The sequence below is a fragment of the Oncorhynchus tshawytscha genome, linkage group LG01, assembly GCF_018296145.1.
Source record: "Oncorhynchus tshawytscha isolate Ot180627B linkage group LG01, Otsh_v2.0, whole genome shotgun sequence".
Classification (NCBI taxonomy): domain Eukaryota; kingdom Metazoa; phylum Chordata; class Actinopteri; order Salmoniformes; family Salmonidae; genus Oncorhynchus; species Oncorhynchus tshawytscha.
The window spans coordinates 4,155,534-4,178,033 of NC_056429.1; the positions used below are offsets into that span (position 1 = coordinate 4,155,534).

The 22,500-nt window shown below is 40.5% G+C and overlaps 2 protein-coding genes across 5 annotated transcripts in view; one reads left to right on the top strand and one right to left on the bottom strand.

The window, feature by feature from the left end:
* Nucleotides 1-8,020, top strand: part of LOC112238844 (zinc-binding protein A33) — a 12,089-nt gene extending 4,069 nt beyond the window's left edge. The window contains exons 3-6 of the mRNA XM_042315361.1: nucleotides 256-486; nucleotides 1,052-1,074; nucleotides 4,760-4,878; nucleotides 6,300-8,020. Of these exons, the coding sequence (XP_042171295.1) occupies nucleotides 256-486; nucleotides 1,052-1,074; nucleotides 4,760-4,878; nucleotides 6,300-6,874 (948 nt within the window). The 3' untranslated portion in view covers nucleotides 6,875-8,020. The remainder of the gene's footprint in view (nucleotides 1-255; nucleotides 487-1,051; nucleotides 1,075-4,759; nucleotides 4,879-6,299) is intronic.
* Nucleotides 8,021-15,223: 7,203 nt separating this feature from the next.
* Nucleotides 15,224-22,500, bottom strand: part of LOC112238842 (CD151 antigen-like) — a 32,021-nt gene continuing 24,744 nt past the window's right edge. For all 4 annotated transcript variants that reach the window (XM_042317274.1, XM_042316124.1, XM_042316753.1 and 1 more), the window contains 3 exons: nucleotides 19,010-19,165; nucleotides 18,790-18,876; nucleotides 15,224-15,505 (listed from right to left, as the gene is read on the bottom strand). In XM_042317274.1, the coding sequence (XP_042173208.1) occupies nucleotides 15,446-15,505; nucleotides 18,790-18,876; nucleotides 19,010-19,165 (303 nt within the window). In that variant the 3' untranslated portion in view covers nucleotides 15,224-15,445. The remainder of the gene's footprint in view (nucleotides 15,506-18,789; nucleotides 18,877-19,009; nucleotides 19,166-22,500) is intronic.

The following is a 22,500-nucleotide window of genomic DNA, read 5'->3' on the forward strand; positions in this document are numbered from 1 at the left end:
TAGTTAGTGAGCTAAATACATACACTATCGATCCATCTGATTAGTTAGTGAGCTAAATACATACACTATTGATCCATCTGATTAGTTAGTGAGCTAAATACATACACTATCGATCCATCTGATTAGTTAGTGAGCTAAATACATACACTATCGATCCATCTGATTAGTTAGTGAGCTAAATACATACACTATTGATCCATCTGATTAGTTAGTGAGCTAAATACATACACTATCGATCCATCTGATTAACTGTAGAGCCAGGCGGACCAGACGGAGCGACAGATGAAGGAGGAGTTTGAGAGGTTCCACCAGTTCTTGAGGGAGGAGGAGAAGAACAGAGTGGCCAAGTTGAGGGAGGAAGAGGAGAACAAAACTCAGGTGATGTGTATGAAGTTGGAGTACATCAAGGAGAGGATCGCTGCCCTCACAGACACCATCAGCCAAGTAGAGAAGTCTATACGAGCGGATGGTGTGAAGTTTTTACAGGTATCTCATCCAAAATAAATTAATAAATTAAATGATAAATTCATACAGACTGCCTGACATATGTACTCCACATTTTAAGTTAAGATTAAGACAGATTTTTACCTCGTCAGCTCAGGGATTCGATCTAACGACCTTTCAGGTTACTAGTCCGACACTCTAACCACTAGGCTACCTGCCTCCTCTACACTCTAACCACTAGGCAACCTGCCACCTCTACACTCTAACCACTAAACTACCTGCCGCCTCTACACTCTAACCACTAGGCTACCTGCCACCTCTACACTCTAACCACTAGGCTACCTGCCGTCCCGTAAATAAAGTGAATTATTATTAATATAAATCTATTCAATCTATATTTCTTTAGATTAAGTATTTATTGGGTCATTATGCTAGTGTATTATGTATGTTTGTAATAGTGTGTTATATGTGAAAGTGTGTTTGTATTATAAATTGTATTTTAATGTTTAAGGACTCTTAGAAGATTAGTCCAAATGGGGACTAAAAGAGATCCTAATAAAATCAAATCAAATCAATAACATCACATTGTTTTGCTCTACTTCTTTAGGACTACAAGAAGACAAAGAGCAGGTATGTGAAGGGCTACTACTACTAACTATTACGACTACCAACTACTACAATTACTACTACTGACTAACTACCAACTACTACTACTACTAACTACTACTACCAACTACTACTGACTAACTACTACTACTACTACTAACTATTACCAACAACTACTACTACTAAGACTACCAACTACTACAATTACTACTACTGACTAACTACCAACTTCTACTAACTACTACTGACTAACTACTACTACTACTACTAACTACTACCAACAACTACTACTACTAAGACTACCTACTACTACTACTACAACTACCAACACCTACTACTACTAACTACTACTGACAACTACCAACAACTACTACTACTACTACTGACTAACTACTACTACTACGACTACCAACTACTACTACTACCACTACTACTACTACTACCACCAACTACTACTAACTACTACTAATACTACTACCACTACTACTACCACTACCTACTACTACTAACTACTACTACCACTACTACTACTACTACCACTACCAACTACTACTACTGACTACTACTACTACTACTGCTACTACGACTACAGACAACTACTACTTCCACTACCAACTACTACCACTACGAACTACTACTACTACTACTACTACCTACTACTAACACTACCAACTACTACCACTACTAACTACTACTACTAACTACTACTACTAACAACTACTACTACCACTAACTACTACTAACAATTACTAATACCACTACCAACTGCTACTACTACTAACTACTACTACTACTAACTACTACTACTACTAACTACTACATAATATCACAACCTACTCTTACTACCTACTAACTACGTAGTACTATCTACTATTACTACATAATATTACTACCTAATATTACTACCTAATATCACTAATATTACTACATAATATTACTGCATAATATTACTACATAATATTACTACCTAATATTACTACCTAATATTACTACTTAATATTACTACTATTACTACATAATATTACTACCTAATATTACTACTATTACTACATAATATTACTACCTAATATTACTACATAATATTACTACCTAATATCACTACTATTACTACCTACTATTACTACTACCTAATATTACTACCTAATATTACTACCTACTATTACTACCTAATATTACTACCTAATATTACTACCTAATATTACTACCTACTATTACTACCTAATATTACTACCTACTATTACTACCTAATATTACTACCTACTATTTCTACCTAATATTACTACCTAATATTACTACCTAATATTACTACCTACTATTACTACCTAATATTTCTACCTACAATTACTACCTAATATCAATATCAATACCTACTGCTACTACTAACTACTATAAATACCTACTATAACAACCTACTAGTACTACCTACTATTACAACCTACTATTCCTACCTACAATTACTATATAATACTATTACTACTATTCCTACCTACAATTACTATATAATACTATTACTACTATTCCTACCTACAATTACTATATGATACTATTCCTACCTACAATTACTATATGATACTATTACTACCTACAATTACTATATAATACTATTACTACCTACAATTACTATATAATACTATTCCTACCTGCAATTACTATATAATACTATTCCTACCTGCAATTACTATATAATACTATTCCTACCTACAATTACTATATAATACTATTCCTACCTACAATTACTATATAATACTATTCCTACCTACAATTACTATATAATACTATTCCTACCTACAATTACTATATAATACTATTCCTACCTACAATCACTATATAATACTATTCCTACCTACAATCACTATATAATACTATTCCTACCTACAATTACTATATAATACTGTTCCTACCTACAATTACTATATAATACTGTTCCTACCTACAATTACTATATAATACTGTTCCTACCTACTATAACCACATACTAATACTACCTACTATTAATAACTCATGTTACTACTTTTACTAACTAATATTACTACTAATACTACATACTATTACTAATTACTACCTACTATAACCAAATACTATTACTACCTTTTATTAATAACTCATATTACTACTACTAATAATAATAATCACAGTGGTTGTAGACGGTGCAACACATACTACAGGGAGGGAGGGAGGGAGGGAGGGAGGGAGATAGAGACGGGGGAGAGAGGGAGGAGAGAGAGAGAGGGTCGAAAACAGAATGTCCGCGACAAGGTGTCGAGTCTGGTGTACAGGTATTACTACCTACTACTACCTAGTGGTTAAAGCGATGGGCCAGTAACCGGAAGGTTGCTAAATCGAATCCCAGAGCTGACAACATAAAAAATCTGTCATTCTGCCCCTGAGCAAGGCAGTTAACCCACTATTCCCCTGAACAAGGCAGTTAACCCACTGTTCCCTGAACAAGGCAGTTAACCCACTGTTCCCCTGAACAAGGCAGTTAACCCACTATTCCCCTGAACAAGGCAGTTAACCCACTGTTCCCTGAACAAGGCAGTTAACCCACTGTTCCCCTGAACAAGGCAGTTAACCCACTGTTCCCCTGAACAAGGCAGTTAACCCACTGTTCCCCTGAACAAGGCAGTTAACCCACTGTTCCCTGAACAAGGCAGTTAACCCACTGTTCCCCTGAACAAGGCAGTTAACCCACTGTTCCCTGAACAAGGCAGTTAACCCACTGTTCCCCTGAACAAGGCAGTTAACCCACTGTTCCCCTGAACAAGGCAGTTAACCCACTGTTCCCCTGAACAAGGCAGTCAACCCACTGTTCCCTGAACAAGGCAGTCAACCCACTGTGCCCCTGAGCAAGGCAGTCAACCCACTGTTCCCCGAACAAGGCAGTTAACGCACTGTTCCCCCGAACAAGGCAGTCAACCCACTGTTCCCTGAACAAGGCAGTTAACCCACTGTGCCCCTGAACAAGGCAGTTAACCCACTGTGCCCCTGAGCAAGGCAGTTAACCCACTGTTCCCTGAACAAGGCAGTCAACCCACTGTTCCCCTGAAGAAGGCAGTCAACCCACTGTTCCCCCGAACAAGGCAGTTAACGCACTGTTCCCCCGAACAAGGCAGTCAACCCACTGTTCCCCTGAACAAGGCAGTTAACCCACTGTGCCCCTGAACAAGGCAGTTAACCCACTGTGCCCCTGAGCAAGGCAGTCAACCCACTGTTCCCCTGAAGAAGGCAGTTAACCCACTGTTCCCCTGAACAAGGCAGTTAACCCACTGTGCCCCTGAACAAGGCAGTTAACCCACTGTGCCCCTGAGCAAGGCAGTTAACCCACTGTGCCCCTGAACAAGGCAGTTAACCCACTGTTCCCCTGAACAAGGCAGTTAACCCACTGTGCCCCTGAGCAAGGCAGTCAACCCACTGTCCCCTGACCGCCGAAGGCGTGGATGTTGATTTAAGGCAGCTCCCCTGCACCTCTCTGATTCAGAGGCGTTGGGTTAAATGCGGGAAGACACATTTCAGTTGTATACATTTCAGTTGTATACATTTCAGTTGTATACATTTCAGTTGAATACATTTCAGTTGAATACATTGAATACATAACGGACTAGGTATCCCTTACCTACTGTTGCTAACAACCATTACTAAATAAAGTCAACAATTGTTTACATTCTGTTTTTATCGAAATCTTATTGATGATAAATCCATCGTGTTTCAGGACCAAAGGTCCCCTGGGAGAGCCAGAGTGTATCAGAGGAATCCTCATAGACGCTGCCAAACATCTGCAATCACTCAAGTTTGGAATCTGGAAGAAGATGGCAGACATTGTCCAATGGGGTGAGCTGCACAAAAAAAACATTTAGATAGTTTTGGTATCCAGAAACAGATCTCCCATGCAACAGACTACCATTTTGAAAATGTAATTATGCATAAACAAAATGTATGTTTGTGCAACCTGTTGATACAGAGCTCAGTGGTCCAGGCAGACAGTCTGGCAGACAGACATTCAGTCAGACAATCTGACAGACATTCAGTCAGACATTCAGTCAGACAGACAATCAGTCAGTCAGTCAGTCAGTCAGACAGTCAGACAGTCAGACAGACAATCAGTCAGTCAGTCAGTCAGTCAGTCAGACAATCAGACAGACAGTCAGTCAGACAGACAATCAGTCAGACAATCAGTCAGACAATCAGTCAGTCAGTCAGTCAGACAATCAGACAGACATTTAGTCAGTCAGACAGTCAGTCAGACAATCAGTCAGACATTTAGTCAGTTACTCAGTCAGACATTCAGTCAGGCAGTCTGTCAGGCAGTCTGTCAGGCAGTCAGTCAGTCAGACAATCAGTCAGTCAGTCAGTCAGTCAGTCAGACAGTCAGACAGTCAGACAGACAATCAGTCAGTCAGTCAGTCAGTCAGTCAGTCAGACAATCAGACAGACAGTCAGTCAGACAGACAATCAGTCAGACAATCAGTCAGTCAGTCAGTCAGTCAGACATTCAGTCAGACAGACATTTAGTCAGTCAGACAGTCAGTCAGACAGACATTTAGTCAGTCACTCAGTCAGACATTCAGTCAGGCAGTCTGTCAGGCAGTCTGTCAGGCAGTCAGTCAGGCAGTCAGTCAGGCAGTCAGTCAGGCAGTCAGTCAGGCAGTCAGTCTGTCAGGCAGTCTGTCAGGCAGTCAGTCTGTCAGGCAGTCTGTCAGGCAGTCTGTCAGGCAGTCTGTCAGGCAGTCTGTCAGGCAGTCTGTCAGGCAGTCAGTTAGACATTCAAAACGTGTTTTTGGATTCCCATTGTGTCTGTATATCTGTATGCTGCTCTACCAATTAACACAGTCCTTCTGCTCTACCAAATTAACACAGTCCTTCTGCTCTACCAATTAACACAGTCCTTCTGCTCTACCAATTAACACAGTCCTTCTGCTCTACCAATTAACACATTCCTTCTCTCTACCAATTAACACACTCCTTCTGATCTACCAATTAACACACTCCATCTGATCTACCAATTAACACACTCCTTCTGATCTACCAATTAACACACTCCATCTGATCTACCAATTAACACACTCCATCTGCTCTACCAATTAACACACACCTTCTGATCTACCAATTAACACACTCCATCTGATCTACCAATTAACACACTCCATCTGATCTACCAATTAACACACTCCATCTGCTCTACCAATTAACACACTCCTTCTGCCCTACCAATTATCGTACTCTGTAGTAATAGATATTTCTCCTCCTTCCAGTCCCCATAACCCTGGACCCCAACACAGCCCAGCCCAACCTCAGCTTCTCTAAGGAGTTCAGCATGGTGAGGTACAGCAAAAAGAAGCTCCTGCCAGACAACCCCGAGCGCCTTACTAGCCGCATCTCTGTCCTGGGAGCGACAGGTTTCACCTCCGGAAGACACAGCTGGACCGTAGAGGTGGGCCAGAGCAGAGACTGGTACATCGGAGTCGCCCGAGAGTCCATCAAACGCAAGTCAACCATCTTCCTCAACCCTGCTGAGGGATTCTGGGTAATCGGGTTGTGTAACGGGGAGACGTACTGGGCCCAGACGTCCCCGCGGACGCGCCTGGACGTGAAGAGAGAGAGGAAGCCGTGGAGAATCACTATAGAGCTGGACTACGACCGAGGGAAGGTGCTGTTTCTGAACGCAGTAGACTCAACGCTGATACACATGTTCAAAGAGAAGTTCACTGAGAGGATCTTTCCTTATTTTGCTCCTGGGATGTATGAGGAGGGAAACACCTCTAGTCCCCTGACCATCTGTCCCCTGACTATATCTATAGAGGTACTGGACCAGATTATACTACCATAACACCATCTATCCCCTGACCATCTGTCCCCTGACCATCTGTCCCCTGACCATCTGTCCCCTGACTATATCTATAGAGGTACTGGACCAGATTATACTACCATAACACCATCTATCCCCTGACCATCTGTCCCCTGACCATCTGTCCCCTGACTACCTGTCCCCTGACCTCCTGTCCCCTGACCATCTGTCCCCTGACTATATCTATAGAGGTACTGGACCAGATTATACTACCATACCACCATCTATCCCCTGACCATCTATCCCTGACCATCTGTCCCCTGACTACCTGTCCCCTGACCTCCTGTCCCCTGACCATCTGTCCCCTGACTATATCTATAGAGGTACTGGACCAGATTATACTACCATAAAACCTCCAGTCCCCTGACCATCTGTCCCCTCACCATCTGTCCCCTGACCACCTGTCCCCTCACCATCTGTCCCCTGACCATCTGTCCCCTGACCATCTGTCCCCTGACCATCTGTCCCCTGACCATCTGTCCCCTCACCATCTGTCCCCTGACCATCTGTCCCCTGACTATATCTATAGAGGTACTGGACCAGATTATACTACCATAAAACCTCCAGTCCCCTGACCATCTGTCCCCTCACCATCTGTCCCCTGACCACCTGTCCCCTCACCATCTGTCCCCTGACCATCTGTCCCCTGACCATCTGTCCCCTCACCATCTGTCCCCTGACTATCTGTCCCCTGACCATCTGTCCCCTCACCATCTGTCCCCTGACCAACCATTTGTAATCACCATCACTATTCAGTACTCAAGTGTGCAAAAGATGAATAGTCAACCATATTATAATTATAGCCATTGATAAAGGTCAGAGGTCAGAAAATGTTTAGTAGCAAACCAACTAGTTGATCTTGTGTATTTGTGACCATGCGTGTTTATAATAAATGTTATATACTTATAGAAGATACCCTTATATGGTGTACTTATAGAAGATACCCTTATATGGTGTACTTATAGAAGATACCCTTATATGGTGTACTTATAGAAGATACCCTTATATGGTGTACTTATAGAAGATACCCTTATATGGTGTACTTATAGAAGATACCGACGAACAGGTTGAACTAATTTAGCAGTAATCGATTTAAATAAAACTATCTATTGTATTTAAAAAGGTCAATAATCCTCTTTCTCTTTGGGTTTGGTCTTCTTCTACTTGTCCATTTCTTTGAGTTTGGAGTCCAGCTTCCTGTGTAGATAGGCCTTGTTGTTAGGATCTAAAGACTTGTCCTTGTGTCCACCACCAGCATACAGAACCCCTTCTTTCCTGATCCTCATCCTGGCATTGGCCCTGGCTTGGTCTCCACACTCATGGACCTGGAGGAGTTATAACACAGTTACATAGAGGAGTTATAACACAGTTACACAGAGGAGTTTTAACATAGTTACACAGAGGAGTTATAACACAGTTACACAGAGGAGTTATAACATAGTTACACAGAGGAGTTATAACACAGTTACATAGTTACATAGAGGCGTTATAACACAGTTTCATAGAGGAGTTATAGCACAGTTACAAATAGGAGTTACAACACAGTTACATAGTTACACAGAGGAGTTATAACACAGTTACATAGAGTTATAACACAGTTACATAGAGGAGTTACAACACAGTTACATAGAGGAGTTACAACACAGTTACATAGAGGAGTTATAACACAGTTACATAGTTACACAGAGGAGTTATAACACAGTTACATTGAGTTATAACACAGTTACACAGAGGAGTTACAACAGTTACACAGTTACACAGATGAGTTATAACACAGTGACATAGAGGAGTTATAACACAGTTACCCAGTTACATAGGAGTTACAACACAGTTACATAGAGGACTTACTACACAGTTACATAGTTACACAGGGGAGTTATAACACAGTTACATAGAGGAGTTATAACACAGTTACACAGAGGAGTTACAACACAGTTACATAGAGGAGTTATAACACAGTTACACAGAGGAGTTACAACACAGTTACATAGGAGTTATAACACAGTTACACAGAAGAGTTACAACACAGTTACACAGTTACATAGAGGAGTTATAACACAGTTACATAGAGGAGTTATAACATAGTTACACAGAGGAGTTATAACACAGTTACACAGAGGAGTTACAACACAGTTACATAGAGGAGTTATAACACAGTTACATAGAGGAGTTATAACACAGTTACACAGTTACATAGAGGAGTTACAACACAGTTACATAGAGGAGTTATAACACAGTTACATAGAGTTATAACACAGTTACACAGTTACATAGAGGAGTTACAACACAGTTACACAGAGGAGTTATAACATAGTTACATAGGAGTTATAACACAGGTACATAGAGGAGTTACAAAATAGTTACATTTTATAGTAAGAAGAATATAATTTAGCTGAATAAAATAGAATGGAGATTTTCACGTTATGGAGTAGGAAGTGTAGGAGTGTATAATATATATGTATAATATGAAGAATATAATTGTATGCACATAGGAAGTGACTATGTTGAGTGTAAAAGTGATAATTTGAAAAAGATGATGTGAGTAAGACCTTTAAACAGGTCAACATTTACAAAGCCGCAGGGCCAGACAGATTACCGGGACGTGTACTCTGAGCATGCGCTGACCAACTGGCAAGTGTCTTCACTGACATTTTCAACCTGTCCCTGTCCGAGTCTGTAATACCAACATGTTTTAAGTAGTCCCTGTGCCCAAGAACACGAAGGTAACCAGCCTAAATGACTATCGACCCGTAACACTCACGTCTGTAGCCATGAAATGTTTATAAAGGCTGGTCATGGCTCACATAAACACCATTATCCCAGAAACCCTTAGACCCTCTCCAATTTGCACACCGCACCAACAGATCCACAGATGATGCAATCTCTATTACACTCCACACTGCCCTTTCCCACCTGGGCAAAAGGAACACTTATGTGAGAATGCGGTACAGAGTCAATGTGGAGACTATATACAGGGGGTACCGGTACAGAGTCAATGTGGAGACTATATACAGGGGGTACCGGTACAGAGTCAATGTGGAGGCTATATACAGGGGGTACTGGCACAGAGTCAATGTGGAGGCTATATACAGGGGGTACCGGTACAGAGTCAATGTGGAGGCTATATACAGGGGGTACTGGCACAGAGTCAATGTGGAGGCTATATACAGGGTATTACGGTACAGAGTCAATGTGGAGACTATATACAGGGGGTACCGGTACAGAGTCAATGTGGAGGCTATATACAGGGTATTACGGTACAGAGTCAATGTGGAGACTATATACAGGGGTACTGGCACAGAGTCAATATGGAGGCTATATACAGGTGGTACCGGTACAGAGTCAATGTGGAGACTATATACAGGGGTACTGGCACAGAGTCAATGTGGAGGCTATATACAGGGGGTACCGGTACAGAGTCAATGTGGAGGCTATATACAGGGGGTACCGGTACAGAGTCAATGTGGAGGCTATATACAGGGGTACCGGTACAGAGTCAATGTGGAGGCTATATACAGGGGTACCGGTACAGAGTCAATGTGGAGGCTATATACAGGGGGTACTGGCACAGAGTCAATGTGGAGGCTATATACAGGGGGTACCGGTACAGAGTCAATGTGGAGGCTGTATACAGGGGGTACCGGTACAGAGTCAGTTGCACAGGTGACAGCGCGCGAGCGCAAGGGAACCACGCCTGCAAAGTCCGTTATGCATCTTCATAAGGCCTGAATATCCCCACTGCTTAGAAGTGCGTAACGGGCTTTACAGGTGTAGTTCTCTTGCAGTGCTGAAAACATGTAATTCAACCACTGAAAACCATCCCACTTTACTGGCCAAACAGATTTTCACATGTAGTTTTCAGTACATTTATCGAACGCCATCACTTTAAATTTGGTGTATCTTGAATTCAAATTTTCTTGACAGATATACTACAATATATAGAGTAAATGGTATATGTATATGGATATATAAGCAGTGTATTGAATATAGTAAGAACTCACCAGCACTCCGTATTCAACCCATTGCCCAGCAGAAAAGACCAATTTAAGTTTTGTAGACTCTTGAGTAATTCCAATTACATATATTTGCATTTTATTAAAAGTGCATTTCTTTACATATAGCCTACACAACAGCGTTCAACATGCCAGTATGGGTGTAAACGTTCTAGAGAAATGTTTGTATGAATAAATCAATTACAAACAAAAAGTGTGTCAGATTATCCATATATTTTATTAAATGTGATTGAAATGCTGTGAAAAACAGTACTGTACTAGAGTTTAAAAAAAAAAAGATATTCCCAAAGTTTAGCATGTCTTTGTAGGAGGACTCTTATTTTGAAAACAGAATTCCGCCATGTACTGCCAGCATAATATCTTGCTGCCAGGAGAAATTAATGACCCATTATAAAAATTAAAACAGGAACGGGTTTGGAAATCCAGCCAATGATAGTACGACCTCTGTTTCATCTAGCCAATGACAGTTCAACACACGTTTTCTCTCTCTGAACGCATTTCAAAATAAAAGTAATGTGTACAGTGGACAGTAGCAAGTGAGGATTAAACAATGCAAATAAGATGATTTATAACAATCTGAAAATACATGTGTGTTGAATATAAGGCACAAAAGTAATGCTAAATAAACAAATGTAACAGACTCATTTGAACTTCTGCATAAACAGCTTCAATATAATCCTATTTAAGGCCTAAAACTCGCCTTTTTAGCTAAGGTCATGGGGCACATACACGAAAGTAATCACACCCCTTGACTTTTTCCATATTTTGTTGTTACAGACTGAAATAAAATGGATTGAATTGCACAAAAAAAAATCTCACTGGCCTACACACAATACCCCATAATGTCAAACTGGAATTATTGTTTCCTAAATGTTTACAAATTAATAAAACATGAAAAGTTTAAATAAGTCAATAATTATTCAACCGCTTGGTTATGGGAAACCTAAATAAGTTTAGGAGTGAACTCACTCGGTGTGCAATAATAGTGTTTAATTAACATGATTTTTGAATGGACTACCTCATCTCTGTACCCCACACATACAATTATCTGTAAGGTACCTGTTGAGCAGTACATTTCAAACACAGATTCAACCACAAAGACCAGGAAGGTTTTCCAATGCCTCACAAAGAATGGCACCTATTGGTAGGAAGCTAAACATAAGAAGAACAGACATTGAATATCCCTTTCATCATGGTGAAGTTATTAATTACACGTTGGATAGTGTATCAATACAACCAGTCCCTACAAAGATACAGGCGTCCTTCCTAACTCAGTTGCCAGAGAGGAAGGAAACCGCTCATGGATTTCACCATGAGGCCAATGATGACTTTAAACCAGTTACATAGTTTAATGGCTGTGATAGGCGAAAACTGAGGATGGATTGTAGTTACTCCACAATACTAACCTAAACGACAGAGTGAAAAGAAGGAAGCCTAAAAAAAATGTCAAGGCACTAAAGTAATATTGCAAAAAATGTGGCAAAGCAATGACATTTTTATCCTGAATACAAAGTATTATGTTTGTGGTAGATCCAGTACAACATGAGTGGTGGCTGCATCATGTTATGGGTATGCTTGTAATTGTTAATTAAGGACTGGGGAGTGTTTCTCAGTAACACATGGAATGAAGCACAGGCAAAATCCCAGAGGAAAATATGGTTCAGTCTGTTTTCCACCAGACACTGGGAGATTAATTCCCCTTTCAGCAGGACAATAACCTGAAACACAAGGCCAAATCTACACCGGAGTTGCTTAACACGAAGACAGTTAATGTTCCTGAGTGGCCGTGTTACAGTTTTGACTTAAAAATCTGATTGTAAATCCAAGACCTAAAAATGGTTGTCTTGCCGTGATGAACAACCAATTTGACAGAGCTTGAAGAATTTTTTAACGAATAATGGAAAAAATGATGCACAATCCAGGTGTGGAAATCTCTTAGAGACTCACCCAGAAAGACTCACAGCCGTAAGCATTGCTAAAGTTGTTTCTACAAAGTATTGACTCAGGGTTGTGAATACTTGTGTAAATTAGATATTTTTGTATTTAAAACTTCTTAGGGAGGATGTTCCCTCGGTGGGATCAAATCAGCGGGTAATCAGCGGATATTTTAGAGCGCCACTGATCGTTTTCGATAAAACTCAAACTTTCATTAAAACACAAATGCAAGGTAGTGAATTAAAGCTACACTCTTTGTGAATCTAGCCACCGAGTCAGATTTGTAAAATGCTTTTCGGCGAAAGCATGAGAAGCGAATATGTGATAGCATGCACCCCCCCCGAATACCAGACCGTCAACAAAACAACAGATTTAGCGGTAGCCGGCGCTACCCAAAACGCAGAAATAAAATATAAAACATTAATTACCTTTGACGAGCTTCTTTCTTGGCACTCCTATATGTCACATAAACATCACAATTGGGTCTTTTTCCCGATTAAATCCGTCATTGTATACCCAAAATGTGATTTGCTGACGACCGGTCTGATCCAGAAAAATGCCCCTTTACATGACGCAACGTCACTTTTTAAAATTACAAAAGTTACCTATAAACTTTTACAAATCACTTCAAATTGCTTTTCTAAACCAACTTTAGGTATTAATAAACGTTAATAGTCTATTAGATTGATCACGGGGCGATCTGTATTCGATAGCAGCAAGTCTTGAAATCGTCGTCCATGTTTTCACTTTCAAAACATCCTGTGGAGTGAGCCCAAAGAAAGGAAACGCGTCACGTTTCCAAGCCAAGGATAAAGTAGGCCCAAAATGACAGCATTGGCGACATCGTGTGGAAGCTGTAGGCGTTTACAGGGGCTTGATAAGTATTTTCCTTTGCCTTAGGCAATACAATGACTGGCGGATGGATATTATTATTATTTTTTTAGTGACCAGTTTTTCGAAGGGTTTTGACTCCTAAACACGTTCTGTTATAGCCACAGACACGATTTAACCAGTTTTAGAGACTTCAGAGTGTTTTCTATACACACACACTAATCATATGCATATACTATATTCCTGGCATGAGTAGCAGGGCACTGAAATGTTGCGCGATTTTTAACAAAAAGCTGCGAAAATTCGCAGCCTCCCTAACAGGTTTAATTTTCAACACATTTTTTTTTTCAACATTTTTCAAAAAATTTTAAAAAATTTCAACATTTCCAAAAACATGTTTTCAGTTTATCATTATGTGGTATTGTGTGTAGATTGATGAGGAAAATATATTTAATCCATGTTGAATTCAGGCTGTAACACAACAAAATGTTGAATAAGTCAAGGGGTATGAATACGGTACTTTCTGAAGGCACTGTACATGTCGAAATCCACCAGCATCTACCCAAGGCAGAATAGACCAGCATCTACCCAAGGCAGAATAGACCAGCATCTACCCAAGGCAGAATAGACCAGCATCTACCCAAGGCAGAATAGACCAGCATCTACCCAAGGCAGAATAGACCTGCATCTACCCAAGGCAAAATAGACCAGCATCTACCCAAGGCAAAATAGACCAGCATCTACCCAAGGCAGAATAGACCAGCATCTATTCTACCCAAGGCAGAATAGACCAGCATCTATTCTACCCAAGGCAGAATAGACCAGCATCTATTCTACCCAAGGCAGAATAGACCAGCATCTATTCTACCCAAGGCAGAATAGACCAGCATCTATCTACCCAAGGCAGAATAGACCAGCATCTATCTACCCAAGGCAGAATAGACCAGCATCTATCTACCCAAGGCAGAATAGACCAGCATCTATCTACCCAAGGCAGAATAGACCAGCATCTACCCAAGGCAGAATAGACCAGCATCTACCCAAGGCAGAATAGACCAGCATCTACCCAAGGCAGAATAGACCAGCATCTACCCAAGGCAGAATAGACCAGCATCTATCTACCCAAGGCAGAATAGACCAGCATCTATCTACCCAAGGCAGAATAGACCAGCATCTATCTACCCAAGGCAGAATAGACCAGCATCTACCCAAGGCAGAATAGACCAGCATCTATCTACCCAAGGCAGAATAGACCAGCATCTACCCAAGGCAGAATAGACTATGGCAGGAAGAGAAAATAAAACATGGAATAGAAACTCATACAATACAGGCTAGACGCTATCCAACTCTATAACACTGCCGTCCCACAGCTCGTCTTCCTTCCTGTCTGGCTGTCTATCCCACAGCTCGTCTTCCTTCCTGTCTGGCTGTCTGTCCCACAGCTTGTCTTCCTTCCTGTCTGTCTGGCTGTCCCACAGCATGCCTGTCTGTCTGTCTGCTGCAACCTTCCTGTCTGCCTCTTTGCCTGCCTGTCTGACTGCCTGCCTGTCTGTCTGCCTGCCTCTTTGCCTGTTTCTTGCTGCCTGCCTTACCTAAATTTCAACATAGATTAAATTTGTCTTTGGAAAAAAAAACGACTTTCATTCCACATATCTACATGAGACGTATGTAGCGTCCGAGACAGAGAGAAAGCATATCTAAATACTGGTAAATATGTTGTTGTTGTGGTTGTGTTGTTGTCTTCTTGCTGTTGTAGTTGTGCCATCAGCGATGCTCAGTATGACTCCTCCTTCAGACCTCGATACAGGCAGCAAACAAGAATCATCCCTACGAGCTGAAAGACATAGAGACGATGGAAACATAATCTCAGCAAAAAGAGAAACGTCCTCTCACTGTCAACTGCGTTTATTAACAGCAAACTTAACATGTGTAAATGTTTGTATGAACATAACAAGATTCAACAACTGAGACAGAAACCAAACAAGTTCCACAGACATGTGACTAACAGAAATGTAATAATGTGTCCCTGAATAAAGGGGGGGTCAAAATCAAAAGTAACAGTCAGTATTTGGTGTGGCCACCAGCTGCATTAAGTATTGCAGTACATCTCCTCCTCATGGACTGCACCAGATTTGCCAATTCTTGCTGTGAGATGTTACCCCACTATTGCACCAAGGCACCTGCAAGTTCCCAGACATTTCTGGGGGGAATGGCCCTAGTCCTCACTCTCCGGTCCAATAGGTCCCAGAAGTGCTCAATGGGATTGAGACCCGGGCTCTTTGCTGGCCATGGCAGAACACTGACATTCCTGTCTTGCAGGAAATCACGCACAGAACGAGCAGGTGGCTGGTGGCATTGTCATGCTGGAGGGTCATGTCAGGATGAGCCTGCAGGAAGGGTACCACATGAGGGAGGGGGATGTCTTCCCTGTAACGCACAGCGTTATTGCCTGCAATAACAACAAGCTCAGTCCGATGATGCTGTGACACACCACCCCAGGACCCTCCACCTCCAAATCGATCCCGGCACAGAGTACATGCCTCGGTGTAACGCTCATTCCTTCAACGATAATTGCAAATCCGACCATCACCCCCGGTGAGACAAAACCGCGACTCGTCAGTGAAGAGCACTTTTTGCCAGTCCTGTCTGGTCCAGCGATGGTGGGTTTGTGCCCATACGCGACGTTGTTGCCGGTGATGTCTGGTGAGGACCTGCCTTACAACAGGCCTACAAGCCCTCAGTCCAGCCTTTCTCAGCTTATTGCGGACAGTCTGAGCACTGATGGAGGGATTGTACGTTCCTGGTTTAACTCGGGCAGTTGTTGTTGCCATCCTGTACCTTTCCCGCAGGTGTGATGTTTGGATGTACTGATCCTGTGCAGGTGTTGTTACACGTGGTCTGCCACTGCGAGGATGATCAGCTGTCCATCCTTTCTCTCTGTAGCGCTGTATTAGGGATCTCACAGTTCAGACATTGCAATTTATTGTCCTGGCCATATCTGCAGTCCCCATGCCTCATTGCAGCATGCCTAAGGCACGTTCACGCAGATGAGCAGGAACCCTGGGCATCTTTCTTTGTGTTTTTCAGAGTCAGTAGAAAGGCCTCTTTAGTGTCCTAAGTTTTCATAACTGTGACCGTAATTAGTGTCTTAACGACCATTCCACAGGTGCATGTTCATTAATTGTTTATGGTTCATTGAACAAGCATGGGAAACAGTGTTTAAACCCTTTACAATGAAGATCTGTGAAGTTATTTTGATTTTTACTAATTATCTTTGAAAGACAGGGTCCTGAAAAAGGGACGTTTCTTTTTTTGCCGAGTTTATTATTCACATTAATAGTACTTCACATAACCTTAGACTGTTTCTCAAAAAAAACAAGCTCACGTGTAAAACTCAGTTAAACAATGTGAATAACGCTACTAAGTTCCCCCATGTCTACATTAATATCACTAAGTTCCCCCATGTCTACATTAATATCACTAAGGTCCCCCAAGTCGACATTAACATGAATAATATCACTAAGTTCCCCCATGTCTACATTAATGTTACCAAGTTCCCTCATGTCTACATTAATATCACTAAGTTCCCTCATGTCTACATTAATATCACTAAGTTCCCTCATGTCTACATTAATATCACTAAGTTCCCTCATGTCTACATTAATATCACTAAGTTCCCTCATGTCTACATTAATATCACTAAGTTCCCCCATGTCTACATTAACATGAATAATATCACTAAGTTCCCTCATGTCTACATTAATATCACTAAGTTCCCTCATGTCTACATTAATATGATTAATATCACTAAGTTCCCTCATGTCTACATTAATATCACTAAGTTCCCCCATGTCTACATTAACATGAATAATATCACTAAGTTCCATCATGTCTACATTAATATCACTAAGTTCCCTCATGTCTACATTAATATCACTAAGTTACCCCAAGTCTACATTAATATCACTAAGTTCCCTCATGTCTACATTAATATCACTAAGTTCCCTCATGTCTACATTAATATCACTAAGTTCCCCCATGTCTACATTAACATCACTAAGTTCCCCCATGTCTACATTAATATCACTAAGTTCCCCCAAGTCGACATTAACATGAATAATATCACTAAGTTCCCCCATGTCTACATTAATGTTACTAAGTTCCCTCATGTCTACATTAATATCACTAACGTCCCCCAAGTCGACATTAATATCACTAAGTTCCCCCATGTCTACATTAATATGAATAATATCACTAAGTTCCCCCATGTCTACATTAATATCACTAAGTTCCCTCATGTCTACATTAATATCACTAAGGTCCCCCAAGTCGACATTAACATGAATAATATCACTAAGTTCCCCCAAGTCGACATTAACATGAATAATATCACTAAGTTCCCTCATGTCTACATTAATATCACTAAGTTCCCTCATGTCTACATTAATATCACTAAGTTCCCCCAAGTCGACATTAATATCACTAAGTTCCCCCAAGTCGACATTAATATCACTAAGTTCCCCCATGTCTACATTAATATCACTAAGTTCCCTCATGTCTACATTAATATCACTAAGTTCCCCCATGTCTACATTAATATCACTAAGTTCCCCCATGTCTACATTAATATCACTAAGTTCCCCCAAGTCGACATTAATATCACTAAGTTCCCCCATGTCTACATTAATATGAATAATATCACTAAGTTCCCCCATGTCTACATTAACATGAATAATATCACTAAGTTCCCCCAAGTCGACATTAACATGAATAATATCACTAAGTTCCCTCATGTCTACATTAATATGATTAATATCACTAAGTTCCCTCATGTCTACATTAATATCACTAAGTTCCCTCATGTCTACATTAATATCACTAAGTTCCCTCATGTCTACATTAATATGATTAATATCACTAAGTTCCCTCATGTCTACATTAATATCACTAAGTTCCCTCATGTCTACATTAATATCATTAAGTTCCCTCATGTCTACATTAATATCACTAAGTTCCCCCATGTCGACATTAATATCACTAAGTTCCCTCATGTCTACATTAATATCACTAAGGTCCCTCATGTCTACATTAATGCGTGGTAAGTTTCTAGGACTTTACCTGGAGGAAGGCGATGCCGATCGCCACTGCTCCCAGGATCTGCAGTTGGCTCAGAATGAAGGTCTCCAGCTTAGTGATGCACCCTCCCTAAAGAGAGAGAGGAGGAGGACACTCATGTCATCTTGAACAATCAGCTACTATCAGGAATTGTACACATTACCTTATTGTCTATTGTTTGATATGTACTGTAGGATGTGTGTGTGTGTGTGGCCTTACTCACCTCCACCTTGTAGATATTAGAGGGGTGGTCTCTGCGGCCACAGAGGTTACTGGGTGTCTTGCAGCAGCTGTCTGGGACCAGTCTCTCATTGCTAGGTGTCAGGATCCACACACTGTCTGACCAGTCTGACGAGCTGTTACTACCACAACACTTAAACTGAGAGAGAGAGAAAGAGAGAGAGAGATGTTTGGAACAAAGCACTAATCACCCCAATCCACAAAACTGGATTTAATCAACATGTACTGCACTGACACAAATGACTGATGATTGGTTGAAAGAAAAATTGATAAGAAGAAGATTGTGGGAGCTGTACTGTTAGATTTCAGTGTAGCCTTTGATATTATTGACCATTTACCTGTTGAAAAAAACTTAAGTGCTACGGCTTGTCAACCTCTGCCATGTCGTGGATTCAGAGCTATCTATCTAATAGAACTCAAAGGGTTTTCTTTAATGGAAGCTTCTCTAATGTCAAACATGTAAAGTGTGGTGTACCGCAGGGCAGCACTCTAGGCCCTCAACTCTTTTCTATTTTTGCCAATGACCTGTCACTGGCATTTAAACAAAGCATGTGTGTCCATGTATGCTGATGATTCGACCATATACACATCAGCAACCACAGTTAATGAAGTCACTGAAACCCTTAACAAAGAGTTGCAGTCTGTTTTGGAATGGGTGGCCAGTAATAAACTGGTCCTGAACATCTCTAAAACTAAGAGCATTGTATTTAGTACAAATCATTCCTTAAGTGCTAGACCTCAGCTGAATCTGGTAATGAAGGATGTGGCTGTTGAACAAGTTGAGGAGACTAAATTACTTGCCGTTACCTTAGATTGTAAACTGTCATTGTCAAAATATATCGATTCAATGGTTGTAAAGATGGGGAGGCATCTAGCCGTAATAAAGATATGTTCTGCTTTTTTGACACCACACTCCTAAAAGCAAGTTCTAGTTTGGTCTAATCTTGATTATTGTCCAGTCATGTGGTCCAGTACTGCAAGGAAATTCCTAGTTAAGCTGCAGCTGGTCCAGAACAGAGAGGCACGTTTTGCTCTTCACTGTAATCAGAGGGCTGATGTAAATACTATGCATGCCAGTCTCTCTTGGCTAAGAGTTGAGGAGAGACTGACTGCATCACTTCTTCTTTTTATAAGAAACATTAATGTGTTGAAAATCCCAAATTGTTTGCACAGTCAACTTACACACAGCTTTGACACACACACTTATCCCACCTGACATGCCACCAGGGGTCGTTTCATAGTCCCCAAATCTAGAACAATTTCAAAAAGTGTACAGTATTATATAGAGCCCTTATTGCATGGAACTTCCTTCCATCTCATTTTGCTCAAATAAACACCAAACCTGGTTTCAAAAAACAGATAACGCAACACCTCGCTGCACAACGCCTCTCCCCTATTTGACCTAGATAGTTTGTGTGTATGCATTGATATGTAGGATACATGTGCCTTTTTAAAAATATGTATGTAGTTCGGTCCTTGAGCTGTTCTTGTCTATTGATGTTCTGTATTATGTCATTCTGTATTATGTTTCCTGTTCTGTGTGGACCCCAGGAAGAGTAGCTGCTGCTTTTGCAACAGCTAATGGGGATCCTAATAAAATACCAAACACAGATACCATCGAATGGGCGAGAGCACTAGAACAGTCTGCAGCACCCGGCCTCACCCTATTAGAATCTGAAGCCAAATGTCTTCTGTTTGCTGATGATGATCTGGTGCTTCTGTCACCAACCAAGGAAGGCCTACAGCAGCACCAAGATCTTCTGCACAGATTCTGTCAGACCTGGGCCCTGACAGTACATCTCAGTCCAAAAATACAAATTCAAATTCCATCTAGACACCCATGGCTTCCATCTGGCCACTCTACCATAAAGGCCTGATTGGTGGAGTGCTGCAGAGATGGTTGTCCTTCTGGAAGGTTCTTCCATCTCCACAGAGGAACTCTGGAGCTCTGTCAGAGTGACCATCTGGTTTTTGGTCACCTCTCTGACCAAAGCCCTTCTCCTCGATTGCTCAGTTTTGCCGCACAGCCAGCTCTAGGGCAGAGTCTAGGTGGTCCCAAACTTCTTCCATTTAAAAATAATGGAGGCCACTGTGTTCTCTGGGACCTTCAATGATGCAGAACTTTGTTGGTACCCTTCCCCAGATCTGTGCCTCGACACAATCCTGTCTCGGAGCTCCAAGGACAATTCCTTTGACCTCATGGCTTGGTTTTTGCTCTGACATGAACTGTCAACCGTGGGACCTTTCTATGGACCGGTGTGTGCCTTTCGAAATCATGTCCAATGAACTGAATTTACCACAGGTGGACTCCAATCCAGTTGTATAAACATATCAATGATGATCAATGGAAACAGGATGCACCTGAGCTCAATTTTGAGTCTCATAGCAAAGGGTCTGAATACTTACGTAAATATGGTATTTTCTTAATACATTTGTAACAAATTCTAAGAACCTGTTTTCGCTTTGTCATTATCTGGTATTGTGTGTAGATTGACGAGGACATGTTTTTATTTAATCCATTTTAGAAAAGGCTGTATCTTCACAAAATGTGGAAAAGGTCAAGGGGTCTGAAAAATTTCTGAATGCACGGTATATAATGTGATGTATATATTGTGATGAATTTAATATAATGTGATATATTTAATGTGTATTTAATGTGATGTATTTAATATAATGTGATGATTTTAATGTGATGTACAGTGGGGCAAAAAAGTATTTAGTTAGCCACCAATTGTGCAAGTTTTCCCACTTAAAAAGATGAGAGAGGCCTGTAATTTTCATCATTGGTACACTTCAACTTCAACAATCACATTGTAGGATTTTTTATGAATTTATTTGCAAATTATGGTGGAAAATAATAATAAATCATTTTGACCCACTGTATTTAATGTGATGTATTTAATGTGATGTATTTAATGTGATGTATTTAATGTGGTGTATTTAATGTGGTGTATTTAATGTGGTGTATTTAATGTGGTGTATTTAATGTGGTGTATTTAATGTGATGTATTTAATGTGGTGTATTTAATGTGGTGTATTTAATGTGGTGTATTTAATGTGGTGTATTTAATGTGGTGTATTTAATGTGGTGTATTTAATGTGATGTATTTAATGTGGTGTAGATAATATAATGTGATGTATTTAATGTGATGTATTTAATGTGATGTATTTAATATAATGTGATGTATTTAATATAATGTGATGTATTTAATATAATGTGATGTATTTAATATAATGTGATGTATTTAATGTGATGTATTTAATATAATGTGATGTATTTAATGTGATGTATTTAATATAATGTGATGTATTTAATGTGATGTATTTAATATAATGTGATGTATTTAATATAATGTGATGTATTTAATGTGATGTATTTAATATAATGTGATGTATTTAATATAATGTGATGTATTTAATGTGATGTATTTAATGTGGTGTATTTAATGTGATGTATTTAATGTGATGTATTTA